The sequence below is a fragment of the Enoplosus armatus genome, chromosome 1 (assembly GCF_043641665.1).
Source record: "Enoplosus armatus isolate fEnoArm2 chromosome 1, fEnoArm2.hap1, whole genome shotgun sequence".
Taxonomy (NCBI): Eukaryota; Metazoa; Chordata; class Actinopteri; order Centrarchiformes; family Enoplosidae; genus Enoplosus; species Enoplosus armatus.
Genome location: NC_092180.1, coordinates 7,255,293 through 7,281,535, shown reverse-complemented (window position 1 = coordinate 7,281,535; position 26,243 = coordinate 7,255,293). Strand labels below are relative to the sequence as shown.

General features: G+C 39.5%; 2 protein-coding genes across 3 annotated transcripts; both read right to left on the bottom strand.

Moving 5' to 3' along the window:
- Positions 1-1,298: 1,298 nt before the first annotated feature.
- LOC139283260 (kinesin-like protein KIF23) lies at positions 1,299-12,802 on the bottom strand. The gene is made up of 22 exons (XM_070903248.1): positions 12,783-12,802; positions 11,763-11,829; positions 11,379-11,507; positions 10,819-10,924; positions 10,366-10,502; positions 10,157-10,269; positions 9,858-10,028; positions 8,950-9,062; positions 8,365-8,486; positions 8,044-8,146; positions 7,828-7,907; positions 7,559-7,678; positions 7,090-7,213; positions 6,779-6,940; positions 6,350-6,516; positions 6,032-6,205; positions 5,538-5,757; positions 2,461-2,708; positions 2,148-2,236; positions 1,850-1,910; positions 1,602-1,642; positions 1,299-1,470 (listed from the first exon to the last, which is right to left on the bottom strand). The coding sequence occupies exons 1-22, from the start codon at positions 12,794-12,796 to the stop codon at positions 1,455-1,457; spliced, it is 2,577 nt and encodes an 858-aa protein (XP_070759349.1). The 5' UTR covers positions 12,797-12,802; the 3' UTR covers positions 1,299-1,454.
- Positions 12,803-13,523: 721 nt separating this feature from the next.
- paqr5b (progestin and adipoQ receptor family member Vb) lies at positions 13,524-23,170 on the bottom strand. Of its 2 annotated transcripts, XM_070902184.1 has the most exons (8): positions 23,080-23,170; positions 22,544-22,671; positions 18,405-18,610; positions 17,797-17,923; positions 16,836-16,880; positions 15,901-15,997; positions 15,507-15,651; positions 13,524-14,596 (listed from the first exon to the last, which is right to left on the bottom strand). In XM_070902184.1, exons 1-8 carry the CDS (start codon positions 23,131-23,133, stop codon positions 14,295-14,297), a joined length of 1,104 nt encoding a protein of 367 aa, XP_070758285.1. In that variant the 5' UTR covers positions 23,134-23,170; the 3' UTR covers positions 13,524-14,294. The 2 variants fall into 2 exon arrangements, with proteins under 2 accessions (XP_070758285.1, XP_070758293.1); XM_070902192.1 differs by lacking the exon at positions 16,836-16,880.
- Between the last annotated feature and the right edge of the window lie 3,073 nt (positions 23,171-26,243).

Below are 26,243 nucleotides of genomic sequence, written 5' to 3'. Positions count from 1 at the left end.
AAATGTGTCCTCAACACTGACATCGTCAAAGCATTTGAAACATGTTGGTGGAATTTTACATAAGCAGAACGCAAGCAGAGAGATCCTCAGTGGTGAGAAAAAACCCAAAACAGACTTGCTAGTGTATGCTTCTACCTGGTGTGTGTAGTTTGGTTTTACATTTCTCACCTGTTGACAGGTCAGAAAATGTTGCACAAACTGGCATAAAGTGTCGACTTGTCAGCAAGGCAAACTGTGTGCTTAGCCCTAAAGTGAGCCTTTGACTTTAGGCTGAGTGGGTCATTGTGGCTTTGACAAAATGTCAGAGGAAATGTGTTTTTGACCTCTAGCTTGGGGAGGTCAGTCTCTCTTTATACAACTTATTTACAGGAAGTACCCTTGCCATTAAGTTAAAAAATTTAAATTCACTTCCAGCACAATAACATGTATGCAATAATTTCTACACGCTGTCCAATATCCTCAGAATTGGGATTCTATAATGCAATCGCTTCTAAAAATAATTTCTTTTTCATTTAGTCAAAGTAAAACATTAAATATAATTCAATAAACTAAAGACACAGCACACACTTTATTTCACTTGTTTTGTTTTATGATCAAATATGTGGAGAACTATCTAATACCAATACTTAAATTACAGCTGCTTCAAAGGTAAGATTAACTGAAACAAACCCTCAGACCTTGGCAAAAGAAAAAAAGAATGTCTTTGGATATGTTTAAGGCCTTAAAGATGGAGACTTGGAGTCTGTATCAAAAAAATCAATATGACGAGACTTTGTGTTCCAATAAATTTAATGCCACCAAAAAGAGTAGTGTGCTACACATCTTAGGAGTTGTTTCAATAAACAGAGGTAAAAAGCATCAAAATACCTATTTACAGTTAGTCAGAGACTGAGTTCTGCAAAACCTACTAAACAGCTCTATATTTACAGTTGAAGTTCAACACATTGTAATTCTAAAACAAACGTGTTCTGTGCTCTATTTTTTTGTAATCAGCCATATGTTAACCCCTGAAAAAAGCCAGCAATGACACTCTAAAGTAAAAAAAACACACATTTTCTATTGTTCTAAAGCTAAAATATTCTGATCTTTGGGTAGCAGTAAAAGGATTAAGTAATAAAGCATTACATTTATCACAGAGTATCATATTGGGCTATTTAATATGTCCATATCTTTAAGAAGTAATAATTCCAGCATTCAGAAAAGGAAAAAAGCACACTAACCCAGCAGATTACAATTGCAATATTCTACATTGTTTAATCAATGTCATTTTGGATAAGATTAAATTATAACTGCACCCTAATAGTTTGAAATAAGCTCAGATATAATAGAAAAATGCTCTGACTCTCAAAAAGCTGCATAGTTTCACGTGGCGGTTCCTTCACTGTTCCGATTAGTCAGGCAAAATCTTTCATGTTTTCAAGAAGAAAAAAAAGTTCCTTTATATGTACAGCAACTTAAGGCTTTCTGCGTCTGGAAGGAAGAAAACAAAAAAGTACCAACCTTAATAACCCTAATTTTAAATCCAAGGCAATATATAACATGGCAAACAGTACACACACACATACACACCACACCACACCCACACCCTTTCATTTGCTTACTTTTGATACACATGGCTTGTACTTATGCTTGCCACTGGAGCCTAATGGGAGAGAAAAGGTTGAAAAGGGACACATAAATTAGGGTAACTGCAATTAAGAATTGTCTTTAAAAAAAATTATTGATACCCGACGACAGAAAAATATTATAAATTAAATGTTAATGCATACTAAAATGACCAGAAAGCATCAAGCAGTGATCAACAGTATTTTTTATTTCTGTTGCACCTTTAGTTTAATTATGAGCTTACCCTGTTTTCTATGTCCTCCATTTGAGCTGGTCCTTCTGCAGACCCTGACCGCCTCTTGCGACTGAAAACAAAGGTTTTTGTCAGTTCACTGGATTCACCCAACTTGAACTTCATTTTATAAATGTGACTCATAATAGATGTAATGCAAGAAAGATGCCATAAAAGAGATGAATGCTAGATGAATTAGTGATGAGTTTTAACCATATGACTGAGTTTTTAACAAGGTTGGTTTGATAACAAATATTGCTCTGTACACATACAAACATCACAACCTGTAATATTTGGGCAAGTACTGTACCTGGGTGCTGTTGGGTACTCTTGTGTTAGTGTCTCAATGTCAGTAAACTGCACAGCTTGTCCTCCACCTCTCGTCTTAAAAACATTGCCCTGAGGAAGTAAAAAAACAAACAAAAAAAAACACCTCCCACAAATGACCAAAGGAGAATACAGGAAGACACACATACTCACAATCAGCAGCAAAAAAGATAGTACTGTCCCATAAATATTCAAAACATGAGCCCAATGTGAAATCAAACCGAATGTGGTTAGACAAATTCATGCAAAACATAAAATAATCAAAAGTCTCAAATTAAGCAGTTACGTAATTTTACCTTGATCAATTTGGTTTCGATCTCCCCGTCTGAGGCAAGCTCCTGGTGTCTAAGCACATACTTGTGGCATTTAGACAGAGCTTTCTCGTTCGGGGTCGACACCTTGATTGCATTGGGTATGATTGGCTGCATGACAGTGCCTAGGTCCAAATTACAGGGTGGTTTGTGGTCTACCCATTTCTCCCCACCCGCAGAGTGTGAGCGCCTGTGCGTTGGATGAACTGGAGGGGCCGTCTGGTCGTCCCAGTGTGAGAAAGATAAATAAGGAGGTTATTCACATGTGACACCAGTAGTGAAGGTTGATTATTAGAGGGTGTTCGCCTTTGTTGAAAATAAATGTACTACTGGAAGTCCAAGAGGGACAGGGCGTGCCCAACTGGATAGGATTTTTTTTTTTTTATATTCATTTTTACATTTCAGGGGGAAAAGTACTTCCAAGTATTGTGGCCACATGTAGACTGAAATAACATCCCAAACAAACATCATTCTGGCCTTCCAGCAATACATATTTTCACAAGTATCTAAAAACACACACTGCATAGCAAACAGCCCAGTAGAGTGAATAAGAATTAACATGCAAAGCAGCGGAAAGGCAGTGTGGTAAATAGGTCAAGCAATTAAGACTACATGCAAACAGAATACAGATGTGGTGTGTAGATCACGTTACAGATGTGTTCTAAAGCAGGGGTGACTGATCTGAGAGGGGAGGGTTTTTAACATCTCATTTTAAATTAACAACTGATACAGTGAAGTAGATAGACATAAGACTATGGCCCACTGTGGATGGAAGATTTAGTTTCTACATGATTGTGGTTGAAGTTGGCCTGATAATCAGACTGAATTTCACTTCATCAATCATTCATTATTTGCGTCGCTGAAAGAAAAATCAGAGATGCTAGCAGCAATTCAGATGTCTGGAACCAGGCTAGGTAACACTATGATTTTACAATTCAACAAAATCACAGGCCTGGTTCAGACCTTGACCAAAAGACCAAACAGTTGCACACGTGCACATTTTTTTAAGAAGCCAAGTATCTCTGACGGGAACAACAGCCTTTAATTTGATGGTCTGGTCTCCATGTGTACAGTCACACTATTTCTAACTCAGGTTCATTAAGTCAAGTAAAGGTTGAAGTTCATCTGTACACTCAATATGTCTTTCCAGCCCAGCTGTTTAATAATTCTAAAACTGCAAAATATGCCTAGCAACGACTCCGCAAAACAAGACAGCTAGATGGCCAGGTATTATGGACTATAGCAATTGTTTAAAGTGGGACACAAGATGTTTGTGCAAACGGAGTGCACCCAAAATCAGTGTTGAGTGCCACATCAAATCACTCCATACAGACTTACCAAGTCCTAAAACTGTCCAATCAAAAACATGATTGGACAGTGTCTTTTTCCTTTATGAATACCTGATTGATAAACATGCAGCAGTTTTTTTTTTGTTTTTTTTTTAAATGTGCAATACTCCTGCTGCTTGTACTACATGAAAGCATTTTTGATAAACAGGTATTTGTGTGCGTTTATTTTAGTGGTGATAGTCAGTTTTTGTAATTCTAAGTGGTCCTACTTCAATGTGTGATGATACAGTTCAAGGAAAAAGCAAATCTAGAGAGCAGTTGGCAACAGACAGAACTACAAACATGATATAACTACTCATAAGGCTTAAGATGCAATTCAAGACGATTTACAAGCATGACAGAGCCGTCTGCCTAAGGGCCTGTGTCCACCAAAGAGCTTTTTCTGAGGCCAGCGTATTTTTTGAATTGTTTCCAATAGGAGCGCCGTATATTTACTCTCTGCTACAAACGCCAGGAGCATGACGAGGCACTGAGCGCTGAATGTTGGGCATTTTTTGTGGTCTCATAGAGTTGAAAAATGTTAAACTTTGGCTGAAACGCTGCGCTTGTCACTGTCACTTTTTACCCAGCCATCCAATCACAGTGGAGGAGGGGTGGGACAAATACCTCAAAGACCAATTGAGATGTTTCCTCGCACACAAAGTCACATGAAATCAGACAGACCGGCGGGTCCGTCCCCTCTCCCTACATGCTTCAGTTGCTTCCCTTCATCTAGAGTAAGGGCCAGAGCAAGTACTATACCTTGTGCTGACATTTTTACATTCAGTATTTGTTGTTAACACAAACTATCTGCGAAATTGGATAGACTACTTGCAACACATACTTCTGTGTACATTTCATATCATAGCAACCCAAGAGTCTCAGCTGAAAAAACGCTGCGCCTCCAAAGCACTCTCAAGCGCTCCCAGCTGGGCGTTTTCAGAAGAGTGCCTGGCGTCTTCAGCTGGGAAAAAACGCTTTGGTGGACACAAGCCCTTGTAGTCTGGATAAGAGAAACACCAGCCTACAATGAAGCAGCACTTCTACTTGATGCATTTCTAAACAAGCAGACATCTACTGATAACATTACGGGTGAAGTTCTAGACCAAGGCAAGGCTTAAACTACAGGCTGGCAGAGAAAAAACTAAACATAACCTTAAGGACTTTTGGTTCTAACATACACTAACCCTTTTGCCTGCCTCTAGGTCTAGCCCATAGACAAGAGCTGTAGCAGGGGCCTCAGTGCCTGGGGCCCAGCGCTGGCCTCTCCTGCGACCCACGCTGCTGGTGCTGAGGTATGAGGCGGGAGTCCGGCTCCTGTTCTGGGGAGTCCCAGTGTTCCTAGCCTGGCAGCTTGAGTCTACAGGGAGCCTCTGCTCCCAATCAGAGATGCAGGAGGCTACTGAAGGATAGGCTGAGGAGGTGGGGTAAGGGTCCTGAACTGCCCTAACATTGGCTCGATTTTGGTGAGAAGGAGTTTGGCTGAGTTCCTGGAAAGTGACGAGGGAGTGGGGCCAAGCATTGTGGATGTTAGAGGCTCCAGATTAACACAAATAAACAAACAGGGAAATATAGAAAAGAAGCTGCTGTGTACAGTAAGCATAGAAATCTTAGAATTCATCTTTAAGATTATGACAACAATAATTAGTAGCATGCATAATTTCCACATTAAATAAAGAGTCACAACAGTGATTAAGTGCACAGTGATGGAACAGGCCGTAGTACAGAGTAAATAACTCACAGGAAGCGGTGATGGTGAGGCAGACCTCTTCTGGCCAATGTTGCGATCTCGCTCCCTTGAGGGTCTGTCAGGCTTCTGTGGACGCTCAGTGGGACAGCTGCCGCCACCACCACCGTTGCTCTCTGTCACTATGGCCTTGAGCTGCTTCAACTTTTCATCCTTCACCCACAACTTGTTCTGCATCTCCAGCTGCTTGGCGTTCACTCGCCTCTCCTAATCAGAAAACAAGTCTCATCATTTAATCCTATATCACAAAATTATCTGAGGTATTGTGGCTCACATTTCTAATTTCTAAATTAAATGCAAGTTCAATTTTACCAACCACAACATTCTTGCAAATTAACCTTACAGCAGCATTTATCATATTATAATTGTTATAATACACAGGAATATGTATGTTGGTAATCTATTGAAAATATGTGCAAGCTGTCAATACACAAACCAAATGTTACCAAATAGTATGGCTACTGTCAATAATTCCACTTACACACTCCTTCTCCCACTTGAGTTTGGTGTCTGTCACCATGCCCTGCATGCGCTGCTCCATGCGCCTCCTCTCTGACAGCTCCCTCTGCAGCCTTTGCTCCCGTGTCTCCAGCTCATGCTGAAGTGAGCGTTTGTCTAGCTCGTACATGTCCGTTGCCTTCTGCAGGATATCGATCTGAAGAGGGGGACCAGTGGTGAAAGAATAAAAAAAAAAAAAAAGTGAATTAACATATTCTTACTTTTATACGCATGTTTAAAATGTTGCAAACAAAATGTAGAAACGAGGAGAAAAAAGTTTTGTAAATGAAGGAGACAACACCTTGTATTCCAGCGTTTTGGATTTCTTCTCTAATCGCTCCATCTCCGTCCTTTGATTGATGATGACTTTGTCTTTCTCGCTCAGTTTGCTTCGTTGATCTTGGAGGAATGTCTCCTTTGCGTTGAGCTGACTGTCAAACTGCTGAAGCATTGACTTCAGTGTAGAGGCTGTAGGAGAAAAACACATTAACGTAAGCTGTTAACCATTTGGATTGAAAGGGTTTTATTTTTTAAAATACACTCTGTGACCAAAAAAAAACAAACACTATCACAATTCAATGACAACCTAGAATAAGTTCTGCCACCACAGAACAACTGTCTGAAGCAAGATAAGCCAGAGTTTGAATAAATTACAGATTCATTCAAGGTCATTAAAATAGTCTCTCCATACAGCAAACACTTATTTGTGCTGTAGAAAACAAGCCGGTACCAGTTTTGTTGAACTGCTCTGTCATCATCTGACGGATACGATGCCGCCTTTCCAGGACCTCAATCAGGCGAGGTAAAGTCTGATCATCAGTTGGGTCCACCAGCTCACAGGACGGCAGGGCTGGAAAGCTTTCTATGAGCTGATTCAGCAGACCTGGGTCATCTACCATGTGAATAAGGATAAGGGGTGGAAAGGTTTGTGTAGACTTAGTAACACAGAATAAAAGCATGACATGAGCACAATGAGCTTTTAGTACAGACTTGAGGGTGATTTACCAGCATTACAGGGACCTCCTCGCTCTTCTAGGCGACGTGACAGCTCATCTCTGAAGGCCTGGTTTCTGTTTCTGCGTCCAGCAGCAAGGCCACAGATTGGCCGGTCAACCGGCCGTGCCACCTCCACCTCCTGGGTCATCTCTGCAAAGCGCATCACCAGCTGCAGCACATACAATGGGATACTATTAGAAATATACTCCTTAATTTCCTAAAATGGGGGCTTTAAGGAAATGACGGAGTTCAGCGCTCCAAACCAAACAAAACTTTGTTGAGTTTTAAAGCATCAACAGTGATCTTGGAGGAAATCTGTATATTTGGGGTACAGTATTGGGCAAAGGAACAAAACCAGTGTATATATCACCAATTTTCATAGTGGTTTGAAAAACCACTCAGTAGTTGCAATGATAGTTCAGACTTGCAAAGGATAAGATTAGATTTTCTTCTGGGAAAGCAAGTGAGATTAAAGAGACAAGAGTTCACATTCAAGCCAAATACAATGCCTTACCATAGTTTCATCATAATCATCAGCCTTTGGGTTGACACACACAATCATCCTGACTTTTCCTTCTCCATCAAAGTAGTTTTTAAACAGATGTGTGACTTTAGAGTCCCTGTATGGCACCATCTGGAAGAAAATAAAGACTTAGTAAAACTGCACCTACTGGAAGATTTCCAATGAATTACGATTAATAATATTACTCTACATAGAAATAAAACAGAGAAACAATTTTTTAAAAAAGTGATATAATGTTGAACAGATAATAAAATATCAACCTTATTAGTTCCACACATCTGGTTTTCACGCAGGACTTCCATACATGTGCGCAGTGTCATCAAGGACTGGTTAATATTGCCTGTAAATGAGATATAACGTAGACATTACCGGAGACCTTTGGTGTCTGACAACATCATGACTAAATACATTGAAAATCTACAGAAACTGCATCTGGTTGACTTTAGAGAGAAGCCCACCATAAAGAATGAACTGACCTGCTTCGCGGAGACGGCTTCCCTCTGCTCTGGTTCTGCTGGTGCGCTCACTTCCTGCCAAGTCAACCAGACACAGCTGGCTCACATTCACCTGGTTTTTGTCCTGCAATTTAATGAGACACTATTAGCATCACCAAACATTGTCTGGAATCCTTTCCGACACATGACCTGTACTTATTTGGCCTGCTTTTTGTCACAGCCTGATCAGAACTGATTCATTGGCTTTCTTTGAATAAACATTTATCATAAAAACAAACAGATTACAAATTCTTACATGCAAAAAACATGTTTCCAATATGCAACTTTGGAGCTACATGTCACCTGTAGAATGTGGTCACCATCAGCATCAAGTGGTGCCTGGGCCAGCTTCACTGTGAACACACTGTGGGAGCGACTGGATTCACGGTTGAGTTGAGTGTTGGCTATCCTCCTTTTCTTTTGTCCTGGTGACAGGGCAGAGCATCATTAATACAATGTGTGACATGAACAACAGCAGTAACAATAGAGGTAAAAAAAAATGTCATTATAAAGAGAACAGGTTTGTTGCTTTGTCCAATTTTTACAGCTGATTTAATTGGTAAAGTGAATATGAATGCTGCTAATGGCCTCTGTAAGCTATATCTCCAAACTGCCCTACTACATATCAGCAGTATCAGCTCTGCATGGACATTGTTACAAAGAAAAGTCATGGCTGCCTCTTTATATGCAACACAGACGTTTAGTAAAACTAATCATTGTTAACTATTTTGATAGTTTGAGAAGATCATGAGAAGACACAAGAATTAAGAAAAAACAGTTTAAAATATGTTTAAAACCATACAGTGCCAAACTCTGTAATTCAAACATAAGTACATAAAATATAATACAATTCAACTATAAAGAGAGAAAGTTATTATTTCCACTCACCCTTCCAAAAGACTTCAAAAGCCTCCTCTGTAGATTTGACCTCAACTTCTGTGCAGCCAGCCACATACATGTTGTGATTCAGATCTTCCCGGAGAATCTTGGATTGAGGTGGTCTGAAACGAGTTGATGAAAAGAATCAACATACACCAACAAGGTAACACAATGATGCGTCGCTTTAGTAAGACAAGCAGCAAAAGCTAAAATACTTTACGTTAGTCTCAACGTTAAAATAAAATACAATTTAGAGATACATACAAAACACAATCAGGGGTACAGACACATGCAAACTGGGTTTGCACACAAGCTTGAGCCATTCAGGGACGTTATGTGACTCCACACTAACAGTAACACAGCAGGGAGCCAATCTTTGAAGTCAACAGCCACCAAAATGACACAAAGCTGGTAAGCTACACCTATGCTATTTACAGGGCTTTAGGTTAATGGGATGGAAATGCACTGATGACCTACGCAACATATCAGCTACAGCCAAGTTACAATTACGAAGAAACAGAGTACTGTGTAAAGTACTTTTAGTGGCCACATACATGAACTCATTGTTCCGTACAGGCGTTCCTCCACCGAGCCACCTAACAAAAACAGGATTTTTAAGAGTGCATCTTGTTAACATAAAATTACAATCAGCAAAAGAATTCTATGTCTCAATTAACTTATTCAGTAAATACAACACAGTCAAAGTGGTTGTAATGCAGACACGCAGGGTTGCGCAACTACTAGAAAAACATTTGTAGTGCACATTAGTAGGCCGTGTGTGGGTGCAGTTTGGCAGCTGGTGGAGTCATCTCATACATGAATAGCACCACAAATACCCTGAACACAAATAAGCCCTGTACAAACAACCCTTCAACATGACGTTGTGTTTCAAAAAGCATACAAATCCCATCTCTTACTTTGGTCTGATTGGGTCAAACGGAGCATCTTCAAGGAGATCATAGATATAGTTGTTGTAGACCTCGATGTAGGACACAAAAACGCTGTAACAACAGTCTTCGTCCACGTTGTCAGATTTACATGCCTCCTCTGAACTGATCATATCTGCAAACTCTGGGTCAGCCTTCTGCCTAAAAAAATAAATCGAAAGAAAAGCAATTTTACAGCAGTCAAAATGTACTTTAAAGTCAGTTCCCTGTGAACACCATAAATAGTATAGAGGGTAAAAAGCAAAGTAAAATTATATACACATAGCTACCTGGAGGATGGCGTTTTGGGCACTGACTGTTGACTGTCCCGCTTCTGTCTCTCCAGGAGAGCATCAACTTGACCCTGGATCTCCATCCCATTTTTGTCATCTGGCTTAAACACCTGATGACGAATTAAAATATTGCAAGTAAATGTCCCACTCCTCTCGAAACATGTAAGAGAACAACTACGCAAAACATTAATGAACGATAGTCTTACAAATCTTTTGGCCTGAAAGGGGCTGATGCTGTTGAAGAGGATGTCTAGAGAGCGGGGGAGGAGTCCACCTTCCCCAGGTGAGCCAGTCATGGTGAAGGTCTTACCACTTCCAGTAACACCATATGTAAATAGCAGACCTATGAACATGGAATATGACAAATACATAAGCACTTTTCACAGAAAGGATTAAGGCTGATGTCAGTTATGGTCTATATTATCTTGGTCAGATATGTGTGATTATATGTTTGTATGAAACAGTTCAAAATGGAAAAAGGTTTTAAATGTAAAATTATGTAAAAAAGCAACCAATCATCACATTTGTCAACCTGAAATTTGCAAGCGTTTGACATTTCTGTCAATTCTCTGTTGATCAACTAACCCTTTCAGCACTCGGGGATTCTGCGCAGTGCACAACATACATTTCATGCCTCAAAAAAGCTTTAACTCACTTACCATTTTTACAATGAATAAGGTCATCTACCAGTGGCTTGGCAACATCCTCAAACAGCTCCATTTGAGTGGTATTAATACCAAATACTTTTTTAAAGGAGTACTGTGTCTAAACGAATAAACAAAGAACATACAGTACATGTGAATGGCATTCAACAGAAAATGGACAATAAGAGGCATTACCATCATCATCATCTTCATCATGTATTAAATCTGTTTGTGTCTAAAAAGTCTCAGGTGTTTACTGAATACAACTATGACTAAACCCTATTTAAGCTATTTTTGGTCAGTACTGCTTTGTGTTTTTTTAAGATATCCAAATAAATCACTGACTTAATAAAACCAAGGTAATTTGATAGGATTAACTAAGTACAAAGCAGACATTTGTTGAGGTCAACTGAAATATATCAATAGTGTCTGGTGGTGTCAGATATTTTTTTGTTTACCCGCTCGTTTAGACAATAGCTCATGAGTGAGATGTCAGGAGGGAACAAAAACAAGTATAGATGGTAAATGTATATCTCAGATAACTTGCCATGCAGAGAGGGCTGCAACACACTTACCTCCTTGTATTCACCATTGCGGTTGGCTTTAAGGCCATCAGGAGCATGTAGCTGAATAGTGGAGCTGCTGATCATCTCAACACAACATTCCTCATCTTCTGCTCCAAGTGGACGTATACGGCAGTATACCTACATACAGAACATTAAGTACATTTTCAAATCAGCTCGAGGCCAATTCTGCACAGCTCAGTTTTGATATCTGGATTAGAAGTATGTCCATAATTTGAACAGCAGAGAAAGACATCATGTAATTCAGTTTTAGGGTGAATTTTCCTTTCCTTTCTATTGAGGGCTCAAATAGAGAAACAAGTTGGCCTTTTACTGCAGCTGTGGTGTGATATTGTTTCAGTTTGAGGAATAACAAATTAAGCAGTGTTCACTTACCCCAACAGGATCTTTCTCTATGTTGGATGCCTTTTTTGGGCCAAGCCTCCGAGGAGTCTTCCCTTTGCTGCAAGTGATAAAGCAATACTGAATCAATGTCAAACACAAAAAAGCATATGCTACATTACATTAACTGTTAGACACATGATTAGTTAATAACCCAGATAATTCACTTAGTAACTTACACTACATAGTCTAAAGTATGGGGACACCTGGGATTACCTGGCTCTCACACTGAGGCCCAATTCATCCCCAAGGTGTTGGGTGGGGTTGAGGTCAGGGCTCTGTGCAAGCTCTTCCACACCAAACTCAGAAAAATGTCTTTTTGTGGACTGTCATGTAGAGACAGGAAAGGGCTTTCCACAACGCTGGGGGCACACGATTGTCTTATACAAACTTTTATATTTAGATTTCCTTTCATTGGAACTAAGGGGCCATGGCCAAACCATGGAAGCTAACGTTACCAAACCCGACCAAAAGTACATGAGTATACACAAGTATTTGTATGTATAGAGTATACAGCGTCTTATAGTGTGTTATTTTGTGATATATGCCTAATCTACCCTGTTGCTTAACCCTAAATTCTTAACAGTTAACGTTACGCTAACTAGCTAAGCTAGCTCAGGTGTCACTTGCTAACGGCAATCCACAGGTGATGGTCAACAAAGAAATGAACTTAACATTGCCCTTGCCACGTTAATGTTAAGCTAACCGAAGTTGGATTAGGTTGTTGCCGTTTTCACAGAGATATGACACGAATCGGTGATAGCGTTCGTTAAAGTGAATGCTGAACTCAAACACCAATATTGACAAGTTGCCAGTCAACTTGCGTTAGCTGGCTACACAGCGAGCTATGCTAACTTACGAAGCTAACCCTCCTTTTTATCCCGACTATTCTTTTTCTAGCGAACAAGCTAGCAGGTTACGGTAGTTAACTGGACGATTTTGCTACGTTTTAACACACTGCTAACACAGTGTTAGCCGTTTATCAAACTAAATGTAAAAGATAGTAATACTCACCCTGGTCTCTGCATTGTTTTGTGCTGTTCAACTCCTCTCCACTGCCTGCACACAAGAGCGCCTCTTCTCGATTTGAAAAATTCCCACTGTGAGACGTTTTTCCGAGTGTCTGATATTTCAACCAATCACAGTGCAGACACGACGTTCAGCAGCGGAAGTCCCGCCTCCAGAACCTAACCCCCATGTTATGGCAAATAATGTAAATTTAACCTTGAATATATCCTGTGGAGCATGTTTTGGAAATGTTTGAACTAAATATTAACAACTTGTGTGATTCACAGGCTGATTAGTAGTCCTCATGATGTGGTCTGAACAAAGAAACTGTATTTAATTTGAGAGTGAAAATTCATTCCTGACCTATGATAAAATAACACATGGTCCACTAATATAGTTTTACTAGTGTTCACTACTACTCAGATATTTAAATTTTTATTTAATTTATGTATAAAAATATTATTTAGAAAAATCGGTTACGCTGATTTCAAGAACATTACAATTTTTATTTTTTAGCAAATTCTAAATAAAAATGAACTGGTCAGAAACAAACCATATATCTATAATCATTTTCTTAATGATATTCACCTATACTTTTAGCTAACATTGTAGGTAAATTGCAAAATAAAAAGGCAGCGAAGGCCTAAAAATAATCTCTTCTCTTGTCCCATATATTAATTTATAAGCAGTTCCTTGTATCATCCTGTATGAATTTAAATTAGTTAGTTAGAATGACACGCAAGCAGGTTTGGTTAATAGTTTATTTGGAAATAATAATAAATAAATAACATTGTGCATAAATACTTTCAGTTTTGCATCAACGGAACAATGTGACATGTCACACAAGTCTACAGGGACCGAAACAGCAATCATCTGAGGAAAATAAACAAGTCTGAAAACATTTACTCTGTATTACATATCTTACATGAACAGCTCAAACTCAAGAGCAAAACAATTTTCTTCCCTTGACATAACCATCTCTATTGTCCTGACATGTTTATGTCAGCGATGTACAGTCGCGTTGCTTTTACTCAACATGACAGCACAATCCAATAGGCCGTGTACAAGCACAAGCACTATAAATATGAAGGATTGAAGGAGGTCTAAATGCAACACTACAGAAAGTGAAATTAGCATTTTGAATTTTACATAGTTTTTGTTCCTTGCAGCTGTCTCTTCACACCCCACATGAAAGGAATCCTGAGAATTGAGCAAAAATAGTTCTATAAACATATAAAGCACTGCCTCATAATGTAGCTAAGCTGCTACATTTGTAGCTTTTTGCAGGAACAAGTTTCCTCAGAAACATTTAGATTCATTACATTTTATGGTAACAAACATTTGGTTCAATTTCCATTGTATGTTTCTGCAGCTTATGCCCTTATTTTCAGTTTACCCACACATCATCACAGTGATGTCTAATATCAAATACCACCATGAGTTTAGTGCAGACTGCAAGTTATGATTCACTTAAACATTATGCCAGCTCCTCGTAGCTGTTTACAGAGAGTTTTTATATCACCCATAATGCACTCTTTTCATATGTCTGTATGTCTGGTGACTCATGGCTGAGGCTTTCTCTGGAACATGATACTTCTCTTTGCTGACTGGGGCAGAGAAGAGAGGTAGACTGTACAGGATGATGATGATCAAATTCAGCACCACACAAAACAGCGCTGCACCCACTGAGTTGGCAAAGGTGATGGGTATGGAGTGTTCGAGGAGCCAGGGGCGCCGCGTCACCATGTCCTGTTCGATGGCCTTCATCTGGAAGTGGGTGCCGAGGATGCCGCACACATGGAAGAGTTGATGGCTGTGACCTGCAGAGGGAGCAGTTGAGTCGTGTTTGAACTCAGACATGTCACAGTAGAGGGCGGAGGAGTAAATTCAAAACCCCACCACTGAGCAAATGATTCACATTGCCAACTGATTTCAACAGAATGAAAACATTTGAAGCTGATTATGCATTAGTATTATTTCACAATGTTTAACACAAATGAGAATACGTTTAATGTGTTAATGTGAATCCAGTATTTCATAAAGTTTGAGAATTTATTTGTGAAGTCTGAGGTTGGTGCTCAGTAGCCTATGATATTTTGAGTCTCTCTCTAACATGCTCTGAATTTTGTGCATTGCTCTGCACTTACATTCCATATTGTATTACATCATTTTGTTCAATAATTGACCATTGATTTGTTAGATTTAAGTACTTTGTTCTCTGTAAAGTCATTCACCATTATAGCTACATAACTGACTTTAAGTGCTTTACAAAAGTTACTGGTATTTACAAATGCAAAAATTGAGAAAATGGTCCAATGAATAGTGAATAAAAACACTGGAGACAATGCAAGATTAAAAGTGAACTGCAAACCAAAGCATAATACAGAAGTGGACATACTATACATTTGTAATTTAATCCTGCTTTGACTAATATTGTGGCCACTTTGGGGGCAGTAGGAAAAAGCTGTTAACAACACTGACACATCATCACCTCTTAAGTTGATATGACTTGTTAGCAAATAGTTGGTTATTTACACATCCAGCAGATATGAAGCAGCATTCATTTATATAGCACTCTCCTTTTATTTGTGTTTTGGTCTTAACCAGCTCTTGAAAGAAATATCTGGCTACTCAGCTGTTAAATGTTCCACAATGTTCACCAGCTAATTGCTAACATTGCCTGTCTGCACACTCGGATGATTTTTCTCTGTAGGGTCTTGTTGGTCTTACCTATGTAGTCGAAGCTGCCAGGTGCCAGTCGCTCAGGTAAATGTGTGGCAAACAGGAAGCCTGTGAGGAGAGCCAAGGCGATGTGTTTGTAGTGGAGGATGTTGGTATCATTGTCTGTACAGCCCTCCCCTACACACAGAAACACCTGTGAACACAACACACAGCAGATTTAACAGATTATAGTGCAAAATGTTCAGAAACGGCTCTGAGTCCAATATATTGAATGTTATTTGTGACACAACATACAGTGATTTTTTTCCACTTCTAAGGTCAAGTATGCTCCAAACTCAGTACTCTATGAAACAACCCTTTACTTGTTGTTGTTACACACACACACACAGACACACACACACAGCAAGACACAGATGTGTGAAATGCACAGGCGTAGCCCTACCCTGTAGAAAAGAGGAATGTTGTCAAACAGGTAGGGGTAGGCAAAGGCAACAACACGGAGATATTTGCTGAACTTTGGGCTCTGGTACTCAGGGAATCTGAAATAAAAGAAGAAGTTATTTTCAATAATGACATACAATACTTATTGATTTATTCATTCAATATTCCTCATGGTTACACCGTGTTATAAATGTAGAGGAAGCTGTGTGGAAACCTCTTGCACAGCATCACCACTGGCAGTGCCATAATTATATGAGAGTGTATCATTTATTTAATACCATAATATAAAAATAATAAAGGCATTAAAATGAAATTACAAAGCCATATGTGTATATTAATCCATGTGGGTACACTTTAAATGTCATATAATCCTTAACCAGCATGGTACACTTCTCTGCTGAGGACTGAGTAGTAAAGTAAAGAAATCTGTTAAAAAATGCATTTACTTTTTAAATTTAACTCAGTGAACTTGAAATGAATGAATACATTTATGTAACAGATTTATTACCTATATATTGTTTAACACCATCGACCATTAACGACCACCTTTTTTCTTAGAGTTAAAGTCAGAGAGTCAGGTTGTCACAGAACACGTTGTGCCGGCTTTTCTTTTCGTCCGCTCCTCTAACCTGTTCAGCTGAAACTACAGTTAGACTAAATCACTGTTTAGGGTTGGTCTCTATAGTCACCATTAGGTAACACCCATTGCATTAAACTTTGAGTTGCTCAATTCTAATTTTGAAATCCAAGTCAACAATGTCTGTGGGATGAAGTCTGTCTGAAGACTTAAAGACTAAACAATCACACATTTTGAAAGGATGACGTTGCATCTCTCTATAGCTACCATCATTTGAGGCACAATAAACATAACTTATATATATATATAATAGTGAAGCGATAGGAGGAGCAGATTTTTAGTAAGTTCATTGTGTTTACCTCTTTACGATGTCATGATTATATTGCAGAAATGGTAAGCCAAGCCTTAACAGTGGGGAGAGATGAGTGAAAGAACAATAATTAGCTAAACCAAGCCAACATGAATCCAGTGCATGAAGAGACAACAGTGCTAACAATGTGATAATTGTCAAAATGCAAGAGGTGGAACAGTGCTGTACTGATACAGAGTACTGAAGCCAATTCTTCTCAATGACGAAGGTCCTAACTTTATATTTCCAGAGATGTCTCATTTTATTTAATTGGGTCATTTAATAATTCTGATTTATTTTGATGAAAACACGCTCCCCATTGTGCTTTACTTGCCAACCACAGTGATCATGCTGTGTGGAAGGACTCATGTAACACATTTACTGAAGTTCACATCATAAATATTTGAGATCAGTCACATTAAAATGTTATCGTCAGAATTAGAAATACATTATTGACAACCAGGACTAGACTTTTGAGGTATAATATTATCCTTATTTACAAGTTATACTGCAATGTGATTAACATTGGCAAATGGGAAAAGTTGGGGAGCAGTTATTTAAGACAGTTAGTTGGTGTAAAGAACATTTCGAGAGGGTTTAAACTGTGCAGTAGTACAGTATAAAGTTAAATGAGTTCAATGCTGATATGCTACCATGTTACCATGCATGTTTATTTAATACATTTCTGATGCTTAGCAGGTAAAATTTACTATATGAACATGCTAACATTTAGTATGTAGCATTTAGCATATTAGTTTGTTATTATGCTAACATGTTAATGTTAAGCTTGTGCCTCTCATATATTATCAGCAGATTTAACTAACAAAGATACTTGTGGAAATACCTGTGGTAAGTAAAAAGTAAAATTTGGCTCTGTGAATGTTGCAGCTGGTAAAGGTGGAGCTAACTTTAATTACTTAATATTCTGCCAGGAAGCTTGTGAACACGCCAAATGAACTTTGTCAGCATACCTGGAGTAGCAGGCCACGGCGGTGCAGATGACAGTGTTGAGGACAGCGATGGGGATGTAGCACTGGTGGAAGAAGCTGTTCACCCACTTGTCCGGGAAAACATACGCTGAATAGATGACTGCTGATCCTGCAGCAGGACACATCAACAGTGCAAAATTGGAAACTTTTAACACTGTATGTTTTATATCTGCACTCATTGCTGGTATTTTGTCCACCTTATTTACATACACAAGGATAATCCCAACACCTGTCAATATAATGCCATCCAAAGCAACACCACCGCCTCAAAAATGACAACAATTCAAATATTTAATCAGTACCTAAAACTGAACATTAAAACTAGACAGAATTTATTTCAGGGACGTCTTCTTCTTGTTGTGATGTGCAGAATGTTAGAATATTTCTGTTGCTGTGTTTTTACTTGAATTATTTCTAGATGCTGAACTGAGTTCCCACTAAAATGTTTACAAACAAATATTTTATCAGCATATTTTGATTTTATTTCAATTTATCATGATGCGTACACAGTTTTCCATAACAAGACACACAAGACAGAACCACTCACTACCGTTCCTCACACTGAGTCCCAGTGAACCTCATACACTTACCCAGGCTGTAGAAACTGAGAGCACCGTAGTCGAAGAAGAAGCAGATGTGGCGTGCCCGTGCTGACATGGTGCTGAAGGTGTGAGCACAGCTCGACGCCAGCGGATAAATACAACATGAGAGCAGGAAGATCACCAGAGGCCAGGTGAAGGAGTCCTGCCATGCTGTCTGAATCAGCACCACTGTCACCAGTTTCCATAGGAAGTACCTGTCAGGAGAAACAACAACTTGATTCGTTTGGATTGGATGCAGCAATACATTTGATAACATTCACAGCTGAACAACAAGAGCAGAACGAAGTTGAGTCGTCTAATAAAAGAAAAAAGAGTCTTTAGTCACACTTGCGTAATTTGAAATCACTTAGTTTTGGAGCCTGATCATCATCATATTAACAGTCAAGCAACTGACAGCATACATAATTAAAAAATGAGCAGCAAATGTGTGTCTTTTCTTGTAATTTGTCACCCATCTGTAAGAAGTAAAAGTAAAAACAAGCACATAACTGAACAGCCTCAACTGATCAGTTTGTCTCTCTTCAATGTCGGCTGCTCAGTACCTCTGGAATATTTGCACATGTATGAGATAATAAAGGAGTAGCTGAAAATCTGGTGTATGATATTTGTACACCAAATGTGAGCGTAAGTGCAGTGTAAACAGACTTTTCCTTCCAGACTTCCAAACGCTGATAGAGGAAAAGTTACAGTACGTAACGTCCCATAAAACGACAACTTGTCATCTTCACACTTCTGTTTGTTTCAGGATTAAACAAGCAAGGTACAACAGGTTAATAACTAAGCTTTAGAGGTGTTGGTAGGCGTATTTCTGACCTGTGGAGAGAGCCATGCTAGCTGTTTCCAGTCTTTATGCTAAGCTAAGTTAACTGCCTCCCAGCTCTAGCTCCATATTTCATGCACAGACATGAGAGTGCTATCCATCTTTATATCTGACTCTTAGCAAGAAAGCCAATCTAACCAACACAAACTGTAACTTTTAAACAGCTCAGAGGCTTATTAATGTGCAAAACTACAAAATAAGAGAAATATATCAACTTCCTGTGTAATGTCCAATTACCTTCTCTAGCAGACTTAAAGAGACTTTTACATCTTATTAAATATGTGTATACATATATTTATATACACATTTGTATATGAATATATTCCCCACATTATAATAACCGAGACCGACATTTAATTAGCTGTCTTCATGGCATTTAAAAGACACATGTTGTCATCCTTGTACCGATCAGTACCTGTAGGCAAAACCAAGATGTTCATAATTAAATTAAATTAAAGTATCATGCACATTTTCACTGAAATAAATCACGCATTTGTCAGCGACTGTCAGTTACATTACAACCAGCAGTTCTACACAAAAAGCTGAATCTTATCAGGAGGCTATAGTTTGCTTTGTGTATCTGTGTATTTGCGGCCACTGTTTCCACGTCTCAGTGCACCTCATTAACAAATTCACATTATTTGTGCTTTTCCCCGTCACTGAGCAGTTAACTAATTGTGGCAACTCATATGAAAGCCATAAGCAGAGATCTGCTCATTAGCGGCTGCCCTGCAGGTCTACGCTGAGCCCCATGACACAAACACCCATGTGCCCTGAGCATATCCTCAACACACACGCATGCATGCATGCACACACACACACACACACACTCTTTCTCCCTGGACCATGCAGTCAAAGCAACTGGCATCTCAGCAGGGAGGAAGCACACCGTGGCAAGTGGGAGCAGTAACCTCTGTAGTAACTTTAAATACAGAGGCTCATTTACATGAACACACACACACACACACACACACACACACACACACACTAAACTAGACCTTAACCTCCATGCTGTGCTGCAGTGTTTGTCAAACAGAGAAGAGACGCTAAACTTGAGGAGGAAGCTGAGGAGCCAAATGTTGCTTTTATGGAGCTCCAGTTAGAATGAACGGACTGCACTGAGATACGGAAATAATCCCCATTCTTTCTGTGTGTCTGTCACTTTCCTATCCATCTTTGAACCCTTTTCAGCTTTTTAGCCTCTCTATCTGCACCTAGAGGCGCTGCATCTGAAGTTCTTCAATATACACTGTGAAAAATGTAGAAGCTGAGAAAACGCAAAGAAATAAGGCAACGTCTTCTTGTGTTTACTCAATTTTGGGGCCAGCAAATTGTGTCAACGCTGTTTCATCAAACTTCAAGCTACTAACTACATCACTTCATCACATCAAAATCACTTTTTTGTTTAGATAACTCAAATGTTTTAAAGTAGACAAACTAAGAAATTCAGTTGAGCCAACAAATGTTTGAATGATATTATCAATAGTTGTTAAACCGGATTAGCAGCGCCAGGTCCGACTCTCCCAGGCACAACACTGCCTAATAATCACTACGGCCACATTCAAACATGGATCAGCGGATCATGGCTTGAAATCAGAGGCTGAAATGTGTGACAAAGAGTGCGAGAAGTGGATTCCTAACCTTCATTGCGGTTTTAGTTTTAGTTTAAAAGACAGAAAAGACCAGGTGACTCATCTAAGAGTCCTGTTGAGGCTAGCTGCAAGTAATATGCCGTTGACATGGAGGCACTGTGAGACAGCAGGAGGTCTATGGGACACGCATGGTTGCTGGGATGTATGATTTCAAAACAAACCTGCTTGTATGTGTAGTCCTTCTCATATTATTAGTCAGTCGAGACTGATGGCTGTCCTGTGAGTGATTTGGCACACACTCGTCCTCTGCCAACTGTCCACAGTAACCAAAACATTACAGTGTAAAGTCCACTGCTCTCCTGGCATCTATTTAACTCCTTGAAGAGTGCGTCTATGGTAGTAAATACACACTGGGATGTATTCAGTGACTTATAATACGAATACTAAGCAGACAGATACTGTAACTCTGGATCTAAAAATTAATGACAGTCTTTAGCCAGTAAAGTCCCAGAATTGGTACAATAAATCCTGTCTTTGCATGATAGCAGGTTTAGACTGGAGCGGGGGTATTCAACTAAAATTCAAAGAGGTCCAGTTAGAGAAAATTTCCTCACGCAAAGGTTCGGAACATCATAATGTCTAACTTGCGTTGTAATTTAGTGTGATATATATATATTGAAGTAGCCTCGTAGTTGTATCAACGTCTGCCTGTCAAATCAAATAAAGAAAGTACAATTCAAAAACGTTTTGACAATATTTATTGTCACTTAACATTGAACTATACAGATATATAATACTGTAGATATGTATAATGTTCTTCTCTCATTGAGTAAAAGAAGGGCTGCATTTAAAAAATAAAATAGAGAAAATAACTAAAATAGCCTTCGAAAAATTGTGCATCTTAAAATAAAGTGCTTAATTTTAGAAAAACTAAATAAAGTGTGGCAGCAGCTTGAGTTTCCCTTTTTCTTTGTTAACTGTTTCACATCTTGACTTAACAGTCTCAACCAATTTCACAATAAATAATGTGTCTTCCCTCCCTCCAGCTCATTCGTCTTATCATCTGTCACTCGCCTCTCTCGCCTGTCTGTATTCGCAATGTTTATCGCCTGGAATGCAAAAATTTGATTGGCTGAGCAGCATCACGTTGGCTGGCATAACTCGTATGCAATTGGTCTGTGAGTTTCTTGAGCCGCTAAACCAGCGCCGCAAAGACTAGAAAAACTGCTCCGATTAAAATAGAAGCGCCCCGTCAACATTTAATGTCAGTCTATAAAACCACACAATGAAATTATGTAAGAAAATTCTGGATTACTGTCAGACTTACAGGTTCAACCAGCTGTGCCAGATTCCTTTTGACCTGAAGATGGCCAAAGAATGCTCCCTGATTAGAAGAAAGCAGAAGCACTCTGCTTTGCTTCACAGAGAATTTGAAAAATTTGTATTTGGTATGAAAAAAAAAAATCCAAAATCACATAAGATGTAGGAGTTGAGGAGTTAGTTTAAGTTACTAACTATGCTGGAGGGAGTCCTTTTCCTCTCTGAGCGAAACAAGACTGAACTTGGTTGTTGAGCTGTGACCTCTCGCACAAATCAGACCACTTGCCTCCAAAACAACAGAACGTAAATGCCCTCAGGTGTGTCGCATGTACCAAACACGCAGCATGTTAAAATTGTGTATGCATTGCAGCAAAAATAACATTCGTCAGCTGTACCAGGTGGGCAGAAAGTGGGTCCAGATGTTGAGCGTCTCATTGGTCAGCTGGAAGAGGCTCAGGATGCAGTCAGTGGCTGAGCTGCGGGGGTGTCGGTACCCGGAGATGATGCTGTCCTCATGAAAAACCTTGAGAAGGAATACTCAGTCAGTTTGACACTTAGTGAAACCTATATTTCTCTGGAGACTACTAAGATTTAAGAGGACTTCTTTACATTATATTACATTAAACTGGCAAAAAAAAAGCAACTTCAAACTCAAACTTAAAAATCAAAAATAGAGTGCATCCCTCCCAAACAAACAAAAGGTTTTCCAGTCTCTGCACCCTCAAGTACGACTGATTAATCAGTAACGTTTGTTTCATGTAATAAAATATGAAAGGTGTAAATAAGTTAAAGTATGACTTTGTTTCTTTAAAATAACGGGGGTTCTTTTTTAAATTTCCTCCCCAGCACTCACCCTGCTGATTGAGTCCAGCTCAGTCTGACTGTGTGGAAGCTGAAATGTCCAGTAAAGATACAGTGAAGATGAACTTACTTTGGGCACTTGATTGATGGTGAAGACTCGTGGTAACTTGATGAGGCTGAGCATGACTAGTTCAAGGTGCTGCTGCTGCTGCTGCTGCTGCTGTCTGGGATCTGAACTGAGGCCGCCTGCAGGGTGTGCCTCTTTATAAGGTTTGTGTTGCTATGCTGTCCTCAAGGTTTCTCGCCTTCATCTCCTCCCTCTTCAAACCCAGCGAGAATATCCAGTGTACCTGTGCCACTCCTCCTCCTCCTCCTGCTGTCTCTCTGGAGGTGGAGGGCATGTGCACACAGGTGTGTACTCACACACACAAAGGCATGTATACACACAAACACACACACACAACTGCTGCTTGGCCACAAGAAGTCACTTTTTTTTTTTGTTTGTAAAGGAAGACAAGTTTTTCAAGATCAGACCAAAGTCATGGCCACTACTGTTACATTCATCCTCAATCACAACATCTTAACATTCACATAAAAACACTGTTGTTTCCAAAACAAAGCTCTTCTTCTTGTAATTGCGTAATCCCCTCACAAAAGAGATGACAGTCTAGCCAGTAAGACAGGTTTCAGGAAACAAAATCTCCCTTCAATGTTATAAAAACCAGCTGGCATAAATGGTCTGCAACAGCTAATATTTTCAGCCATTTTCCTGCCAGAAACTCAAGTGCAAGTGCAGCAGACGAGGAGCTCAGCTCAGCGCTGAACTGAACAAGTGCTATCAGAGTTTCAGCCGGTCCAGATAAGGCTGACATCGTGAATGAAGGGTGTGAATCGGTCTGGCTGAAAAGTCAACAGAGTTCCTTTCATGCCACTTTCTTGCTCGTCTCCTGGTTGTGGCCGAGATCTGCCCTCAAAGCGACGGCGGCCCGTCACACCCAGCAGAGGGGGCCGAGCCCAGTCAGAGCTCCCAGGGCCTGTTATCTTGTTTAAACTCTGAAGCAATGAAAGCAAACACGTCTCATTGCCTCCGCAGAATTAGGAAGTGGAGAGTGGGAGATGCTATTTGTGGTTTGTTTGTCAGTTTGCCCGTGTCACAAAGAAAGGAAGAAGTCAATTACATGTTTGTTGGTGTGATATATTATATGTCTTTTGTTTTGAGCTCAGTAATCTATAACAAAACTTTAGAGATCAAGTTAATCTCAGATGAAAAACTATTCTGGTTTTAAATGCCTAATCCTCAGTAACAATTGTCTGTTTGCAAATTCATTCAAATTATTCGAGGCCAAGTATGTTTAAAACATACACATTTTTATCATGATGTTCCTTTAAACGTTTTGTTATGCCAAAGACGTCAGCTCTAAATTTAAGTCCAATCTCCAAACCATCAGGCTTTGCGTTCATTAAAAGCACTTTCAGTAATCCACCATGTTGTGTTGTAAACTGCAATCACAACAGCTCAGTGTGATGAACTAACACACTACAGCAGAGCACCTTGGGATCTCATTCCACCCTCTCCCTCTCTCTCCGAGGAGCTGCAGCCACAGTCAGAGCAACACCACCAGAGTTTAGAGCAAAAAAACCCAAAACAAACAGGAGCTGCATGTCTGAGTGGAAGTCAGTCTGGTTTGGCTCGGAGTCAGTTAGCGCAGTTAATCTGTGAGTTAATATGTAAGTCATTAAGACTTTAGAGGCAACAGAATACACAAAGTGCTGAGGGTCGTACCCCCAGAGAGCCGGAGGATAGAAAACAAGGTCCAGAGACGAAAACAGTTATATGTGGGAACGTGGTGGAAGAACCTTTGTAGTTTTATAGTTGTGTTAAAGTTGAACATTTCTTTGGTTTTAATATTTTGGCAGTACCATTTACATTAACCACACTTCCTGTAATAAGTAACTTCACACCAGGCTGAAAAACAGGGTTTCACTGCCCTCTCTGGTTGAAAGCTTCAGGACTTCTGATCACACCCAACCACACCCATCCAGCATTACTGACGGGCGTGGTTGGGTGGGGTCAGAAGTGTGCTCTGCGGGAGCAGTCCAGGACCTGGTTGGGTGTGGTTTCCACTCCATTTCAGTGGCACATGCTGCTTGTGTCGACCTGAATCAACTGCTCTGTGCAGATAAACAAAGCACCAGGAGTACCAACAGCATCATAAACAACACAGACTAATAAAGACACATCTCATGTGGTTTATAGAGGCTGAATCAGAAATAGAAACGTTTCTGTCGCGTCTTTGCCAAAACTTACAAGCTGTAGCACAAGTTAAACCACTGAAGGTCAACAGAAACAAGAAAACCCAAGTTGTGTTAATTTACTCTTTAAAAATCTAAAAATGATACGCTGAACACCTTAAAAACTTCACTGAATAAATCTATAAAAATGCACCATATTCTATGTTTAAGTTGAGGTGAAGTAGATGTATTTATGTAAAAGCATAATATACAACATAAGTAGTAAAAAAGAAAAATAAAAGCTGTGAAATATATAGTAGTGGAGTAGAAGTAGAAACAAGAAGTGCCTAAAAACTGTACTTTAGGACTGTCGTTATATTCCACTGCTGGCGTGAACTGATCTTGATTTATCAGTCTAATGTCTATATGAGCCATAAAGATGATGTCAAATGAAAGGAAAACTCTGAATTTATGAGTGGAGAAACATAACGAATGCAGATGCTTCCGTATGGGACACGATGGCGTTACTGAAAGGTTTGATGAAAAAGATTGAGTGACTCAAATGCTACATGAAGGGGATATCTTTTGGATGAATGGTGTTCATCCCTCCAGAAGAGTTCACACACTTGGAGGATCATTAACAAAGAATGGGTCATCGTGGACCAACACTTTAAGAAGACACTTTATATAGATTTTTCCTTTAATTGGTCACCCATCTGTATAAATGAAACACAAACAGACTGAATCTATTTCTGCCACAGTGTCTGAGCGAGTGAAGTGTTTCTGATCCTGTCCCTGCTGATATTTACACTGATACTTGCACTACCACATCTCACCACAAGGTGTCAGTGCTCTCAAACAGAAGCTGCACAGGTTTGGGTGTGAACAGGTACTGTGGTTGATAATGAAGATGTATGAGGAGCAAAACCACTGAAAGGTTTCTGCTCATGCAGTTTATTTTTTAGCCTGAATTGAGGATTTTCTTTAAAGAAGCTCGGCGATTAGATTTGATTAGATGTTATGTTTTGCCTTTATTTTTCTGTCTTATTAATTAATTTATCA

Bases quoted from the DNA above. Each gene is read 5' to 3' on its own strand.
- LOC139283260 (XM_070903248.1), bottom strand. The intron at 7,679-7,827 runs GTTGATATTTTA...ATTTTCTTCCAG, and splicing joins AGATGTGTGGAACTAATAAG to ATGGTGCCATACAGGGACTC. The intron at 6,941-7,089 runs GTCGCCTAGAAG...TTCACATGGTAG, and splicing joins CTTCAGAGATGAGCTGTCAC to ATGACCCAGGTCTGCTGAAT.
- paqr5b (XM_070902184.1), bottom strand. From the start codon at position 23,133: ATGCTCAGCCTCATCAAGTTACCACGAGTCTTCACCATCAATCAAGTG. The intron at 18,611-22,543 runs GTACAGCTGACG...TTCTCCTGACAG, and splicing joins ACCCACTTTCTGCCCACCTG to GTACTTCCTATGGAAACTGG. The intron at 16,881-17,796 runs GTATGCTGACAA...CCCACTGTTAAG, and splicing joins GCCGTGGCCTGCTACTCCAG to GCTTGGCTTACCATTTCTGC.